General features: G+C 43.2%; 2 protein-coding genes across 4 annotated transcripts in view; one reads left to right on the top strand and one right to left on the bottom strand.

The window, feature by feature from the left end:
• Positions 1-646: 646 nt before the first annotated feature.
• Positions 647-13,514, bottom strand: nr1d4a (nuclear receptor subfamily 1, group D, member 4a). The gene is made up of 8 exons (XM_030422429.1): positions 12,818-13,514; positions 6,363-6,671; positions 6,161-6,249; positions 5,717-5,861; positions 2,900-3,465; positions 2,625-2,810; positions 2,298-2,508; positions 647-2,190 (listed from the first exon to the last, which is right to left on the bottom strand). Exons 1-8 carry the CDS (start codon positions 12,831-12,833, stop codon positions 1,994-1,996), a joined length of 1,719 nt encoding a protein of 572 aa, XP_030278289.1. The 5' UTR covers positions 12,834-13,514; the 3' UTR covers positions 647-1,993.
• A 1,918-nt stretch (positions 13,515-15,432) lies between these two features.
• The window catches only part of rarga (retinoic acid receptor gamma a), a 44,185-nt gene continuing 42,899 nt past the window's right edge, over positions 15,433-16,718 (top strand). For 2 of the 3 annotated variants that reach the window (XM_030422433.1, XM_030422431.1), the window contains exons 1-2: positions 15,433-15,550; positions 15,689-15,820. The gene's annotated coding sequence lies outside the window, so the exon portion shown is untranslated. Of the gene's footprint in view, positions 15,551-15,587; positions 15,821-16,718 lie in introns of those variants that run through there. The other variant, XM_030422432.1, reaches the window with a different exon arrangement.

Below are 16,718 nucleotides of genomic sequence, written 5' to 3'. Positions count from 1 at the left end.
TAACCTATGTTATCCAGTGATGGAATGTAACTAAGTAAATGTACTCAAGTAAATGTACTTTTGAGGTACAATACTTGAAGGTTACCATTTTCTGCTACTTTATAGTTATATAATATTTGTTGCCTACTTTTTACTCACTACATTTACCCACTACAGTTAATTTCAGATAACAGAAAGCATTTAATTTATTTGATTGATTATCAGATTATAAAAACAGACATTCTGATAATACGAAAAACACCAGAATCAGTAATCGTCCTGGTGGTTATCGGTCAGTCGGTAAATATATGTAGCCTATTATTTACTTTTACTTGTACTTTTGATGCCAAAAAAAAAAATAACTTGATACTTAGGTAAATTTAATATCAGATACTTTAAGACTTTCACCTACAGTAAGTTGCCCCTCTATTGGTATAGATTACTTTCACTTTTAGTAATAAGTCATATTTTAACACGATACCTTTACTTTTACTCAAGTATGACTTTTGGGTACTTTTTAGAACACTGGTGTTAGCTAACTTTATTCAGATTTGCCAATGTACATTGTGTTACTCATGTCTGAGATCCATACAGTCCTAACGACTTGGCACATCTCTCTTACTGCATTTTGCCCAAATGGACACAAAAGAACAACACACAAGCAGCGTAATACATAATTTGAACTTTATATAATTTCTATATAGGAACAAAGATTTACAAAATGTACAAGATGTCCTTAATCAGCCTTAATCAAACAAGCAAACAGTGAGAGGACCAATCAAATAGGAACTCTCACCCAAAAATATCTCTTGTGTTTGTATGACAAACATTGGGGGTAGAGGAAGGGTGCGTGTGGAGTGAGTGCTGGTGATTTCAGGGATTATGCTGGTTGGTTACATCATCTGATAGCAGGAAGTGTGTCTAAACCATCTGAGAATCCCAACTTTATATCCTCCTGTGCAAAGCCCCCTTGGCATGGCCAAACCCCCACCTATTACAGGAAGGTCAATACATTCTTCTTTACACCGAACTCAACTGTCCGATCCATCATGTAAGTTCAGTCATTGATACATAGACATTGGGGTAACATAATATTTACAGCAACAAAAATAAACAAAGGAACTACAAAACCCAACATGCATGGAGCGTCTCCATCAGTCCAGATGTGATACGTTATAGACACAATGTTTTTGTAAAAAATATTTTAAATGCCTTTAACTCACAAAGTTGGCATATTTAAACCCAAGGTGTGCCAAATGTGTTCTGGAAGATCAGTCAAAAATATTGAGACAGAATTCATCCTACTGTGTACAAGTGACACATCAACATAGTGGTCTCATTCCAGTACTGATACAGATGGTATGATGGTGAAACAACAATGATACACAATTACCTTAATAGTTCAGATTTTGCTATGTTTTATATACAGGTTCCCTTTCTCTTAAACACAAACTGACATATAGTCAATCATCACTTATGGTCCCTAAGTAATAACGGTTTGGAGCTACAATATCCGTCTTTCAGCTGCTGCTTAGTCATGGCCTGTGACACTGTACGAGTAAAGGAATAAAGAGAAGTGAACTGGCTTTAGATCTTAAGTACACTGGATAAAATGAAAGATAGCACAAATGATTTGTCCAAAAGGATAATAGTAACTCTACACGTTAATTTATTTTGTTTTTTTTAATGGAACAATGTCTCTTAAGAGCTGCTGAGGTTAATGTGTATACATGAGTTTGTATGTGTATGTTTATTTATCCTAAAACATTGCATGAAGGTCAATAACGGATCAAAAATGTGTTCGCCACTGCACTCATTTACCCTTTTGAACAATACTCATCAGATTGCACAATTCCATCTTCCTCAATTTTCAAGGAAGCCCTGCCCTTGGAAGATAATATCTGTGTGTGTGTGTGTGTGTGTGTGTGTGTGTGTGTGTGTGTGTGTGGTTGTGTGTTGTATATTTTTGTGCATAACAGTTCATGTATCTGTGCTTGGCAAGTAAGCGGTCCACTCAAGGGTCGATGCGAAAGGCCAACAGTTTGTCAGAGTGCATATTGTTGAGAGTGCGCAGGTCCGGCAGGCGCAGGAGGAGCTTGGGGAAGAGGGCGGAGTCATCCGGGCGACGGCGGGTGATCAGTGACCGCAAGGCACGGATCAGACCCTCCTGTAGCTGCTCCACAGCCCGCATGTCGGAGATGCCAGAACGGTCTGAGGAGCACAGAGAATGTGAGTGTGAGTGGCTGGTACATTTTTGGTTCATTAACAAAGTGTCACTAATCTGCAGCTTTTGTCACTAAGTAGTGGCGCTCTCTCACCTGCAGAGACCAGCACCACAGCCATGAAGAGGGCCATCTCATCAGGCTCCAGCCGAAGGGAGCCTAGTTTCTCACTGAACTCGAACATTGCGTCCAGCAGAGAGCCCATGCCCAAGGTCCGCAGGGTGGACAGGGGGTAGGTTTGTCCATTCAGGAAAGTCACTGTGCGCTCCTCAGCATTGAACAAGGTGCAGAATCTGACCATCAGAACCTAAACACACAAGGAAACAAAGAGAATTTGAGACAAATACTTACACCGACAATACAATAGTACACATAGAAGGAGTCACTGAAAAGCAAAATAAATCTTTTAAAATGTGAAATTACCTGGAAGGTGCCTGATTTGAGCAGCATGACCTGGTCTTGTTGGCTAAGCTCTTGGAATCCTGGGATGCCCTTGGCAAACTCTACCACCTCCTTGACAGCAGGAGTGAAACACTGAGAGAAGGACTCCCAAATCTCCTGACTTGTGCGCTCTGCCCCTGATACGGGCCACGCATTGAGAGGACAGGCCTGAGAAGACAAAAGACATAGAATCATTAGTTGTTTGCCAGGTAAAACATATTAAAGAAGTTTTGCTATAATTTGCTTACTGTTCTTACCAGCACTTTAGCTCCTGGAGCCAATTTCCATGGGCAGGAGGGCTGATTTTGGGTACTTCCTGCAGTGCGAACACTGTTGTGGTTGGCAGAGCCCTGACGTGTTGTATTGTTGGACTGATCATGATTCTGATTAGCTGACACTAGGTAGGTATAGCGATTGTTGTCCACATTTTGGAATGTATGTTGGTTGTCATTGGGGGCAACCGGGCAATGAGTGGCAACAGGACAGGACTGATAACTCTGGGCGGAGGTGGGGTGAGAGACTTGTTGAAAACTGGCATCCTGAGAAAAGTGTGTTGTGTTGTTGTTGTTGTTAGTGGTGATGGTAATGTTTGCCCTCTTGGCTGGTCTCTCCTGGCTGCTGCTTGTGAAGATGTCACGGTACGCTCTGGAGATGGCCCCGATGGCCTCTTTTGAGTTGCCTTCATCCATGCTCGGGGGAGAGTCCCTCACAGGCAGGGAGTCCATTTCGATGGCAGCCGACTCATTTAGGCTGTTCATGTAGCTCTGCATCTCGTCCAGAAGTCGCTGCTTCTCTCTCTTAGGGATGCGGCCAAAGCGCACAGCTAGGGAAGACACAGGATGGACAGATCAGCAACATGGACATTTACGCAAGACATGTCCTGTGTTTTATTAATTTTTAGCTGGGATATGACTCTCTGAAAGATATAAGAAATCAAGACAACCAAGACAAATTAATTTCTTTAAGATCAAGAGTCAGGTGCATGCCGCCTCACAGGACGGGTAACTTATGCTGGCTGTACATTAAAGCTAAGCATGATGAGACAACTACCGTCGTATACACACATGTAACAAGCACGAAACCTCCCGAAAGGGTCGAAGGATTTCAAGGAGCATCATCTAAGTTATAAGATGAAAACTTTCCTGTCCTCCTCACCCGTATCCCCATCCCCCTTCCCACAGTAACCATCAGCTGGAGAGGCTATTTATAGACCCCCTGCTACCATCTGCCTCATCCTCTCCTCTATCCACCCCTGTCTCCTTCCGCTCCCGCTCCCTCCGTTTGTAAGTAGGGCAGTGGGGCAACGTGAGCGTGATGTCACTGGCACTGAGCTCGTGAGAGGCAGAAGGATGAGAGAGGTGTGCTCGAAGCACAGAGATGAGTTGAGAAGACAGTAGGGGGAGCGTGAGGAGGACTGATGTGACAGACGGTGTTACATGGAAAGTGAGAGTCTGCGTCTGTGTGCGTGGGAGGCGTGTGCACATGCAAGGTGGAGTTAGATAAGGCATAAAAGTCGAAACTGGTACAGCTTCAAAGACTTTTGCAAGTAAAGGTTACTCAAGAAGAAAATCTGAATAGCAGCTATAATATATTTCAGATGATGCACCATTATTCTTATGTGTAAAACATAAGAAATTTACATAAAACATAATGACTCTTTGTTGGGTCAAGTGAGATGATTTACTTGATGATTTATGATTTACTTATCAATATGCAAAGTAAATATTGTTATGTTTACTGAATATACAGTAATCTGTTATTGCCTGCAGTATCCTTTGATGAGGATGGGGCCAATAATGTGGCATGAGATTAATCCCTTTCATCATGGTGAAAAAGAAGCAAATGCAGACTAGTGAGCTCTAAATAAGATGCTCTGGTTTGAGGCAGAAAAGACTGCCATCATTCCAACGGACTGAAATATTTGCCTGTATTGAAGCGCCAGGGTTACACAGCTGCCTGGTGTGAAATCAGGCTGTACTATTTATTGTGGGCTGCCGGCAGTTGCCTGCGGTTTTCCTGTTTTTGTAATGGTTGAAACAGAGCAAAAAGGGGTTTCTAGGTTGTGGTACTTGACGCATTTCGAAAATCTCCTCTGAGAGGGTCGACCTGACTCTTTGTTCACTTATTGAGACGTATTTTGCCACCCTATTTTCTTTTTGCACCAGAAGTGTCGAGCACATGCAGAAATAACACTAACCTCTGTACTAGATTAGGCAATGCGGGGTACTGGAGGGTGGAGATAAGCAGAAACCATACTGAGAGGAAGACGGCAGGCAAACTACACCAAGTAGGTCATGATGTATGAGTACACTATAAGCCCAAGTCTGTATTGTTTTTCTAGGTCAGCCCAGCTGTTTTTCTTAATCCGTGATGATAGGTGATCAATCAATGTACAGCTATCAGAGCTAAAACGAGGTGATGTGAGAGTCACACCTGATAAATTCTGTCACAACGGATGGCTGTTTTCTGCATCCTTTGCTTAATTGTTGCCCTTTCCCTCATTAATTGCAGTGAGATGTTCTATGGGCATACACAAGGTAATCAAGTTGACCCTGTTCCAATTTCCTAAAATAATTCTTGTGTTTGCTGCAGTTTTCGAGATGATAGATAGCTTCGGGGACTCGAAGGCTCCTCTTCTCATAAATCATTGTCTGAGGGGGAGATGTAAGAGAGCTGAGGGAACATGGTGGGTACATGGAGGAGGAGGAGGGGCCGTGCTGAATGAGAGCATCGAGGTAAGAGTGTTGTGGGAGGATGCTGTAAAGGGCAGGAGAAAGACACTTAGAAACTTAAGAGTGGTGCAAGGCCAGATGGAAATCTTTGGCAATGCGGTGACAGGGTAGAAGGGCAAGGCAGGTGCAGGTCTGCTGATAAAGTGAGTGGCTGAGCTACTGGCACGATGACCTCAAAAGACTTTCCGCATTACATTTTTCACACAGACCTACATATCAGCGCTGTGCCGCTTTCGGGCTGCCCATTTCCCTGCTGCTTTGGCTAATCAGAGCACTGTGGCATTCTGGCAGAACTGCATGAGGGTCTCTCTCTCTACATAAAAATGTGTCAGGATGTCTCACCATCTCTTGACATGCCAACAGAGAGGCATTTCTTGAAGCGGCAATGCTGGCACCGGTTTCGGTTCATGCGCATGATCAGACAGTTCTCGTTCTTCACACACATCTTGTAGTTGATGTTCTGCTGGATGCTGCGGCGGAAAAAACCCTGAAACAAGCAAACAAAAAAACATGAAACTGGTGCACCAAAAGCCACACAAGGTGGAATCATGCCACATTAATTTACCTGTTTTTTCCTGATCAGGGCAACCAAGGAAAAAGAGTAAATTCCTGCACGCAATTTTCACCTCTGCATTGACAAGATTACTGGCAGATCCATTTTATTTTGTAGATTCTGATCACTAACATCAATCATAATTTGGATCAGCTATCAATGCATGAATTTACTCTTTTTCACTGGAATAACATTTTTGGGGGTATTTGATTCCCGGCACCGACTCAGCTTACCTTGCAACCCTCACATGCATGTACTCCATAGTGGAAACCAGATGCGATGTCCCCACAGACTTTGCAAAGCAGGACCATTCCACCCGTCTCTGAAAAAGGATAAACAGAAAGTTAGATATACTGCAAAAACTTAGACTGAGGTAAAAATCTTGATCATGCACAATTTGCCTGCAGCAAAGCAGGATAGTGAGGAAGCACTAACTTGTGAAAGTTCCCGTGAACCCGCATGGCCTCTTTCCTGCGATGGGGTGTGCATAGGTATGCTGTGGAGTGGCTGCTGCTGCTGAGGGGTTACTGTAGACCTCTGGGAACTGGAACACCAGTTTGGAGGATGGGGTGGTGCAACCACTGGCCCGCTGTTTAAATGGCCCGATCTCTGTGAAGGTAACCTCCTCTGGAGAGGAGGGCTGGGAGTGTGAAGACGGGGACTGTGTCTGGTAGCCACTGGAGGGGCTACCTGGACTCGGGCTTGAACTTCCGGAGGACCCTGCATATAGGATGACTCCACCTCCTGCAGAGAAGAGAAAGAATGGAGGGGAGAGCTGTGAGCGGAGAGCTTGGATCTAGGTGGTTCAAGTTCATGCTCCTCAGACGTGGCATTTATTTCTGTATGCCAAACATGCAGAATTATAAATGTCATAACTTTAAAGTGGCAGTCCATATTTCCGTGGACAAAAAAACCCCAAAACATTCTGCTGCTGTACAACTTTTGAATGTGATGTGATGTAATGTTGCACGACCTCTGGGCAGCAGTGAACAGCTCTGAGAATTTGCAGCGTCGTTGCCTCATCCTGAGCGTAATGTGCGTAATGGTGCGCTCAAGCGGACAAAGTGGGCGCTAAAAATACTGCTGGTAGCACAGCAACAAAGCAGGCAGGCTTCCGCTAGAAGCCTCGACGAAACGCGACTTATGTGTTAATAATCCCCGCGTCATGCCACTGCAATATTTATCTGGTGCCGTGCAAATATATGGAAGGATTTTGTCGCTCAGCTGTGGTTGTTTCTTAAGTTTCGCTTCCCTCGCAATCCCCACCCCTCCCTCTCCCTCTCCCTCTCGGTCTCTCTCGCACTTGTAGTCATGCGTTGTGGATGAGCTGAGACACGGCCTCACGTGTCTGCGGGGTCTGCTGCCTCCTCCGCTCCAATAATAGCCGCGCTCCCCTGGCACCGTGCCCAGCGCCAGCGAACAGCACGACACCTGACCGCCGCCTCACATGCATGGACTCCTGACACGGTTACTGCCCGAACCAAATCCCGCAGTCTCGTGTTGATATATACAACAATCCGAAGTCGGACGTGTGTTTACAAACATGACCGGGAAGCTCCCCGGGCGTGAGATGGCACCGAGTCTCAGCTGCTGCTGGTCATGCGCGACAAACAGTCGGAGAATGTGAGTCACGTTTTTGCTAAAGGGAAAGCATCAACTGCACGACCTGGACTCCAGTCATGGAAGTGTACAGTAGAGTCCAGGAGGGATGCGAATTTAGCTGAATACTCAGACATATATGGGTCCAATTTCAAACTTAAGCCCTGATTGGCTTGCACATGTCAACTGAGAAACTACAGACTGTCACATCATTTCCAACAAATGCAAGTCAGCAGCGTTGTATATGGAAATCATGTGTGAGTGCAGTAGGCCAGTCCCTGTGCTGCTGCTGCTGCGTGTTGCCCTCTGCTGCACAAGGTATTTGTTTTAGAGCAAATGTTTTGATAATCCCTCAACCAGCACGTGTTGGCGGTTTGTTGACTCATGCCAGAGCCATGATAGACAGAGTAGAGCAGATGCAGGCCTGAGCCTCACCTCCTCCTGAGCAGACTGTCAAGCGTGGCCCAACCCCTCCACTCCACCCAAACACATTGCATGTCCAGCTGAAGACTCACATGTACAGTGAGTGTTTATGAATGACCCCGAAAGCCACTGTGCTGTAAACCCTGTCAATTAACAATCCACTTTACTGTCTGTTTTCAAGTAGCTGTGGAGGGATACTAATAAATGTCACCTGCCACCTACATGTGTCATAGCAGGAAGGCTATTAAAAAAACTAAATATAAACACTGCAGACTTCCTCGAAACAGATTTAGATTAGATTACATGTATTGTTATATTGCCAGGTGTGGTCAAAGGAAGAAAACACCATATAATAGTGTTGTTTTTCTATATTTGTAACAACAAACATTGCAGGAGGTTCAATGGAACCACCAATCAACTGACCACGTGACGGGCAACATTGTTGTTCTGATTCTTATTATCAGGAGTCTGTAAAATCAATCAGCTTTTAAAATGAGCTGCTGTGGGGGGAAATATGTAGGCCAATACATGAAATTCCTTCCTCACAGTCCCCATCTTAAAACTACCCGTGCAAGCATTAATCTGCCCGGGACTGGAGGCAGGCAGGGAAACGTGAGCAGCTCTCAGGCAAAGCAGCTCCTCTCCTCTCTGTTTCTCTCTTGTCCTTTATCTCTTAACTTTCACTGGCTCGTCTCACAATGCAGGACATGCACAGACAGCCACAGATAGCCTACAGCCAAGGTGACCGGTGTCTTTTTTTCCTGTTTGCCACCGTGGTGTAGTTCATAAACACTGACTGTGGCTTGCTTCCTGAGAGCAATGCAGTGTTAATAATGCTGCAGTGTAACATTTTGAAGGCTAATAAAAAGAGTCATTGTGAGCTCCTGATCATGGTCCATCTGTAAGTGCTACTTGGGTCTTTGCGGTAGACTTCATCAACTCCGGCTTGTGGTAAGTAGGTCAATATCACAGAAGCTTGATAGAATTGTGTCTTTGTGCCTCTAGTACCTCTTCAAACTGATGCTGCAGCACACACGATCTCTATCAGGAGTGCCTGTACTCTGTCTTATCACAGTAATTCATAAGCACCAGAATGTGATTTATACCCTGGGCTAAAAGTGCTTAACATCTGGCACGCAAACATGAATTTAAAAAAAGAAAACATCCGTTTCAGGGGTCGTGCCGTGCTATCAGAAACACAGATCCATGTTTTTAATCCGCTATCTGTTTCAGCATCGTTTGTAGAGCTCAGGATGAGAGGAGATGTTTAACAGCGGAGTCACGTTCCAGCTGATACACGCACACACGCACAGGCACACACCCTAAGCGGATATGTGTGCCCCGAAGCGACCAGTTGGGGACAGATGTTGCAGAGTCAAGCTCGAGTCAGCGTCTGAAAACACACCGCGTGGTCTGTGATTCAAACGACAGGGAAAATGCTTTCAGTACAGGCAAGAGGCGCATGAGGCGGGAAAACGTGACGAGAGAAAGCGAGAGAGAGAGAGAGAGAGAGAGAAAGTTAATGCACGGAATCGCTGACCCACTGACCAGGCTCTCCCTCACCAGCACCGCAGGCGGCATCAACAGTGAAGCGTCCGTGAGAGCGGGGAAGCGGCGGGAGGCGGGAGGAGGGCCCAGCTATATCTCACGCGTCGCACGCGGCTCTGCGAGGGAAGCCACGTGAGGAGGCTTTTGATGGAGCTTTCACTGGGAAGACATGAAGCTGCGCTCCAGCCAGAAGCCAGAGCTCCTGCAGTCCGCCAGGGGCTTATAATTAAAGAGCCAAATTAAATAGAGCAGCATGTTGTGCAGCGGGGTGGTCTGACTGTGCACCACCAGCAGCACCGTCAGCGAAGTGCTGCACCCGGTTTAGAAACAGTGGGATCTTGTGTGTTGTTTAGCTCGCGACTGTTTGTGATTTAACCGTCCCATAAAAATATGACGGTATACTGTTTTACCCCATTTTACCAAGTGTTATTACCACTTACAATGACCCCTAAAGGAATGATATCAGATCTTTACTTAGGAATATTTCATCATCATTTCCCAAAATATTCAGTCCAGACAGACAGACACATATGAATGTGCGTGGATGTGCAATAAAAGTCACACATTCCAATACGTCACACAATCAAGTAAAACACTAAGATTTTCCCAATATTTTAAACTAATTCTGAGTAGTATATATATATATATATTAGAATTCCTTACGATAAAATAGGGCTGTAATACTCATAAAGTACCTTAAGCATGGCATCCCTCAGTCAGTGTTATGTGCAAACCCAAGTTTATGTTGTGAGGAATATCTGTCGTATTTATGGGATTTTAGATGAGTTTCATGTTTAATGTACAAAAAAACCCTGTTTTCTTGGTTGTATCACTCTCTTTGACCCATTCAGAGACTCCGTGATGTGAGTAAGTCCTGATTTTATGTCCTGAGAAAGACACAGTCTTATTTTTGTGGATTCAAAGGTCTGGTTTTGGGATACATTCTTATGTTTTCATCTGTATTAGTGTGTTGGTTGGTTTGTCAGCAGGTTTACACAGGCATATTTTGGTGGATTTTATCTGTGAGTGAACACAAAAGGGGACTGTTGAGCCTTGGCGGAGGTATGCGCTCTCCTCAGTGCCACTCTAATTTAATATAGAAAATATATTTTGGGGATACTGTTTGAGTTTTGAATGTGGAATAACTTTTAATTTTTAAATGGATTTGATCATTTTAGCAGCTTTGAAACTAATGTTGTTGGCTTGCTACATGACCTAGCACATGTTTTATTATGGATGATGTTGTGAACTTTAATGTTGGCAAAAAATTGCAATGAAGAACAATACAGAAATCCTCCACCAGGGGCATGTTGTGAGGTATTAATGTGAGAGCAAGTGTAGGCTAGTTAGGATGCAACTTGGCACATATATTTTGGTGTCAAGGTCAGGTCTCACAGTGAAAATATTGATTTGCATATTGCAAAATGTGTGTGAAATAATTAGCATGATGAGGAAGCACAGTTAGACACTGATTGTCTATGTAAAATGTGGGACTACTTTTTACATTATGACATATAATACATGCCATCATATTAATCAAATACTACAATACTGTTTTGGTTGACCTCTGTATTTCATGCAACCCAAACATGTTGTCATTGCAGGTGAAATGGGGACTCTGTGTCAAAACATCACATCACCTTTGGAGACATTACATTGACTTAGATTCATTTCCTGGAGCCTCACCCTAATCATAACAATAACCACTACTTGTCTAACTCCAAGTCTAACCTTTTCCCAACCTTGAGCAAGTCTTAAATGTAAAACATCAATGATTTTCTTCATGGGGACTTTGTCCCTATAAGAAGGTCCCCACAATGGCTCTCAGCAAACAGATTCACAACATGTCCCCACACCATGAGTAAAGCACGTCCACACACCCATTCTCATCTATCTGTTGGACTTTATGAGCCCTGCAGCCCACGATACTCTGCAACCATATTTCTGGCCAGGTTATGATGATGTTTATGAGCTTTGTCTAAATCACTACACTGAACTTGTGAGTTGAATCCAGTCATATGGATTCCAATAACGTTATTGAAACATAAAAAAAGCCAGTGAACCCAGTAGGAGGTGGTCACTTCCATTTAGGGTCGATGAGAGGAAGAAAACAAAAGGCAAAGAAAAGTTGAAATAAACAATTATCAACTGTAAAATATAAAACTAAACAACTACTTATGGGAAACACTTGAAATTGCTTTCTTGCCAACTTCCTCCAAAACATCAATAAAACACCAAGCGGGAAGCCCAGCACGCAGCCTTCATCTTTTATCTCTTCACTAATACTACAGCCATTATCTGTGATTACTCTTTAAACTGACTCTCGTGTCCCGTTAAAAAAAAAAAAAACTGGCCCACTTTATCAACACAAATAGAAAGTCATGACCCGATGAGAGGGTTTAGTGTCGCCGCTATCAGATTAGTGCAACATGTTGACAGAGCACAGGGTGCAGGCATCACCTGTGCTGGAACGTGACCGTCGCTGTTGTAAATGATTCACCGTCAATTAGGAGAGGAAAGCATGCATGTGCACCTCTGGCTGACCTCGGGGGAACGCCTCCCTAATGCCACTCAACGGATGGAAGTCGTGCAGTTATCAACTTTTATACTGCGGACGCTGAGGCGATAAAGAAAACAAACACGCCCTTTTCGCTTGAATTGCTTTGTTTTTTCCTCTCCAGGTGGTAGTGCGTGTTTTGACTTCTGGCTCTGATACCTTTTGATTACAGTGAGTGTGCTGAAGCTCCACGTGAGTTTGTTTTCATGGACAGAAAGCAGGAAATGACCTGACTCACTCCGGCCATATGGCGTGGAAGCTGCCATTTGGGCATTTGAACGCAGCGCGGAAACTTGTTGACAAGTGTGCGTAAAGTCGCACTTTTGCACCAAACTTGTACTGAACTTAGAAACAAGCTGAGGTGATTTAATACCTTCCAGGTTAAGCTTAAGCTCACTGTCAAAAACATGTGGCAAACCAACACAAATCACTCAGCTCAGTCAAAAACTTGCATGCAGAAAATATAAAACTGGAAAATGCCGATTATGCACATTTAAGATTCAAGGGTTTTACACAATCAAAAAATGAATAATAGAAATGCCATTTTACGTTATAATATCCAGAGATGTAAGCCATCACATTTAAATTACATTCTCATTTCATATTTATTATTGCTATTATATACATATATATTTTTTAGGTTGAGTCAGACAGCTTAATAGTTGATTGTTGGCAACACAATGAAATCAGCTACACAATGACTGTTAATCCATCCTGACTGAATCCTGAGCATAACTCTTAAAATGTCTAAATAAGGTCTTACCAGGACTGTGATCCATGTCTCTTGTTGATGTCGATGCCTCTGATCAGACTTGAAAGTAGTCGTCCGTGAATGTCACTATTCTGGAGCAAAAGTCTTTTGAAGACAGGTGAGAAAGTCAAGAAAAAGCCTTGCGGAAAACACCTGCTCCATGGAGCGCAAAGCTGCGAAGCGGTGATGGAAAAGTGTCCAGCGCACGTGAAGTTGTTCCCAGTGAAGAGTAGTAGAGAGCGGTGTCTCTGTCAGTCAGTGCTCAAGTCTGGTGTGGCAGAGGCACTCGGAGATACCTGGATGTCTGCTGCGCTCTGGATACTGGCTGTGTGATGCTGCACGAGCGAAGACTAATCGCTTCTCATGAATTCCAAGAAAGTACAGTCAGCAAATCCGCGAGTGTCAGGCATGACATACACACCCACTGATACACACACCCACATCAATCACGTTTGCAGGTGAGTAGGAAATGTGACCGCCTTTCCGTCCGCTCAACTTGTGTTGTGTGTCTGTTTGTGCGGGACTTGGCGCACTCTTTGTATCTCGCGGAGTCCTTTCTCTCCCTCTCTCTCCTTCACGCTTTTGTGCATTTTCATTGGCGGGGACCTGGAGCTGAGGGGAGTTTGATGCGCTTATTCGACCGTGGTATGGGTTCAGTAAAGCCACGCTACATGTGCGCTCTGCATGTGCCGGGGAGAGCGCTGCCCTACTGATACACATTTTATGCAAAATACGGGGCGCGTGGTGCGGAGGGATGAAGAGATTGGAGGATGAAGCACATGGACAATAGGCGTGGCTCACCGTGACTGCTCGCTCGCTGACGGGCAGCCCTGCGAGCGGATGGTAAACACCGACAGTATGCCAAACAACAAGCGAGTGCCAAGTTTAAAGCCCATGTGCCAAAGGAAACAGTGAATTCACAACTGGACTTCTGGCACACAGAGAATTTGCGGTTGGGAGCAGAAACCCATCAATGCAGCAGAAAATGACGATTGATACATTTTATTTATTTATTTAAAAAAAAAAAAACATATTTAATTATTTCTGCACGTGTGACTATTTCTCTGCATTTGAAAAAAATAAGCTAAGCTCATTTTATGCGCTTGTAGATGTTGTAAAATTTCAGTTTTTCAGATTAAAAAAAAATATATTTTTGTATATAAAGTGCCGAAACACTTGACCAGCAATAAGCTCTCTGCATGTAGCCCTCTGTATGTATCTGAACATGAAGGATCAACCAGCCACAGCTTGAGGAAAGCGCCCCTTAGTGACAATTCATGGAAATAACACGAGCACATAATTATCTATCTATCTATCTATCTATCTATCTATCTATCTATCTATCTATCTATCTATCTATCTATTGTATTAGTTATATTGCAGACAAAAAAATGTAGCATTTGAAAATAAAATGTCAACATTTTGATAAAAGTTCTAGTTTTCAACAATAAAAAGATACATAACATGTTGCCTAGATGTCTAAAGTCAACACAAATGAGTGATATTTAAAGGACCTATTAGTAAAAAAAAAAAGCAAAAAACATCTGCTTTGTGCCAGCCGCCCTCCCAGAGCATTAGTTTTGGATGAATCGGGAGTGAGACTCAAAAATCTCTTCTTTTTTTTACAAATAGGACCTAAATATTAAATATTAACACAGGCACAATTAACACAATGTATGATATTATAACGTAGAGTTTAACATAAAATTGGTAAATCAACTGTGTTAAATAGCCCAATAAAAATATTATTTTGTTAAAATAAACCTGAAATGTGTTTATTACAAAGCTGTGATAAAATAGTGCTTTGTATTATTATATAAGCCTTTCTTTTAGTCTGTTTGTCTGGTATTTGATAACATCAATGACTCGTTAACTCATCGATATTACTTTTATTTCCTTAAATACTCATGTGAGGCACCATAGAGACATTTTGAAATGGATAAGCTCAAAAAGTAGATCATACTCAAACCATACATATCACAGACACCACGTGGCATGTAACATTATTACACTTACTGACTTACTTAATTTATCTAATTTCTCTATTAAAGGTGCAAAATGTAAGAGGTTTTGGTTTAACGACACAAATTCATACTGTTTTACGTTGTTTATATTTGGCGTACCCTGCCACCTTATTTTCTTCTGAGAGCAAATTGGTTATGGTGTTTTTGGTCTTTTGGTCTTCTCTAAAACGACATAATGCCCCATTCAGTGTTTCTTTGTTGTTTTCCATCTCATCTTATCCTCATTGATAGGAAACTACATTTAATTGCTTGACTTTTTTTTCTCCTTCCTACCTTCTTACATTTTACAAGAATAATGTCCCTTTTTGGATCACTTTGTTTTATTATTCACCTCTTTTGGATAGCGTTTCACTGAACAAATGTTTGTATTTGTTTTTTTATTATGGCAAAAAGAAGAAGAAGAAAACGTCGACTGCTGAGTTTCCTCTTTGGTCAGGCAAAGTTGACTTACTTATTGAAGTAGAAAAGAAAGATTGGTTGTTGTTTTTTTGTTTGGTCGTATGTGGATGTCTATGTTGTGAACTATAGTGAATGTAGATCCTTTAGAAAACTATTTTGATGATGTTTAAAACTCAAAACCCTCACTGACAGGAAGTGTGCTGCAGTCCTCCTCGAGGTCACTAGAGGGAGTCACCGCGCCAGAAATCGTCACGCACGGTAGCTCCCATCAACGCCCCTGCCCGAGCTGCGGGACACGGTGTCGGACTGGCAACAAACGAAGGTAATCTGACAAATGACTGAAATGATCTCTGAGGCGTGAGACCAAATGGCGTGATCTTAACGAGCGGCTGTGCTGTCATACCGCAGAGGAGTTACCACCCGAAGACTGTCCATGACTTTGTTTTCGTGTCTTTCACAGGAAAACTTCGGCGTGTCATCCACTATTAAGGTTTTCAAACTTCTGTGGGACCGCGCTCGCGTTTGGAGCCGAGGCTGCTTCCAGGCGAAGAAAAAGAAGGAGGAGAAGAAGAAGAAGAAGAAGAAGAAGAAGGTAGGACTGTGTGCCTTTACATAAATCAACTCCTGTCGTGATTAATTGGACGTGTCTAAGAATAAACGTAGCGTCAGTCCGGGTGTGTTTACTGTATGCGTGTGTGTGTAAGACTCACGCACTCGTCATGAGAACACGTTATGGCAGGGCACGAGATAATTACAGGCTGCTGAGGCTGTTTTGGGGGGCTGAGCAGAACAGAAGTCGCTGCCAACATACACACCTGCAAAGCACTGATCCGCCCGAGGCTTAAAAGACAGTCTTCATCACCGTCTGTTTGTCTGTCTGTACGTCTGTCACCCATCCCATAACCGCCCCCTCCCTCTCTCCCTCACTCTCCCTCACTCACTCAGACACACACACACACACACATACACCTTGTTGAATGTGTGCTCTGTGTGGAGGATGCCAGTAAGGTGTGTGGCTGATGAGAGATTTTAGTTTATTCCAAGGGCTGATCCTCCCAGTTTGTTTTAGATTAGCTTCCAGGACGGTTGATTAAGCTCATGAAAGCAAAGCAAATGAGCAAAGAATGCCGAAAATTTTCCAGGAGTAGACTGTGTGGAATTAGCCTCATGATTGGCAGATTGTTTTTTTTCCCTTTCTTCTTCTTCTTCTTCTTCTTCTTCTTCTGTGCAGAAAAATAGCAAAAGCAGACCTCAGCGTGCGAGACATATACCATACATATTTATATACCAACCCCTCCTGCCAAAAGGCAAAAAGCAAATAAAAACTTAGTTTTTTTTCATGTTTCCTGCTCAGTATTTAGTGCCCAGCTTTCTCACAAGGGCAGTTTTATGTGCAGGGAAGGAGGCATGGAAAAGAAGACCTTTCCTTTTGAGCTCACAGATTTGCAGTAATTACAGAATCACTTCCATATGTGGCTCTCTGGCTGCCT

Source organism: Sparus aurata, chromosome 7 (genome assembly GCF_900880675.1).
Source record: "Sparus aurata chromosome 7, fSpaAur1.1, whole genome shotgun sequence".
In the NCBI taxonomy this organism is placed as follows: domain Eukaryota; kingdom Metazoa; phylum Chordata; class Actinopteri; order Spariformes; family Sparidae; genus Sparus; species Sparus aurata.
This window is presented reverse-complemented; position numbering and strand designations above follow the sequence as displayed.

Bases quoted from the DNA above. Each gene is read 5' to 3' on its own strand.
- nr1d4a (XM_030422429.1), bottom strand. The intron at 6,250-6,362 runs GTTAGTGCTTCC...ATCCTTTTTCAG, and splicing joins GTTCACGGGAACTTTCACAA to AGACGGGTGGAATGGTCCTG. The intron at 5,862-6,160 runs GTAAGCTGAGTC...TGCTTGTTTCAG, and splicing joins ATGCATGTGAGGGTTGCAAG to GGTTTTTTCCGCCGCAGCAT.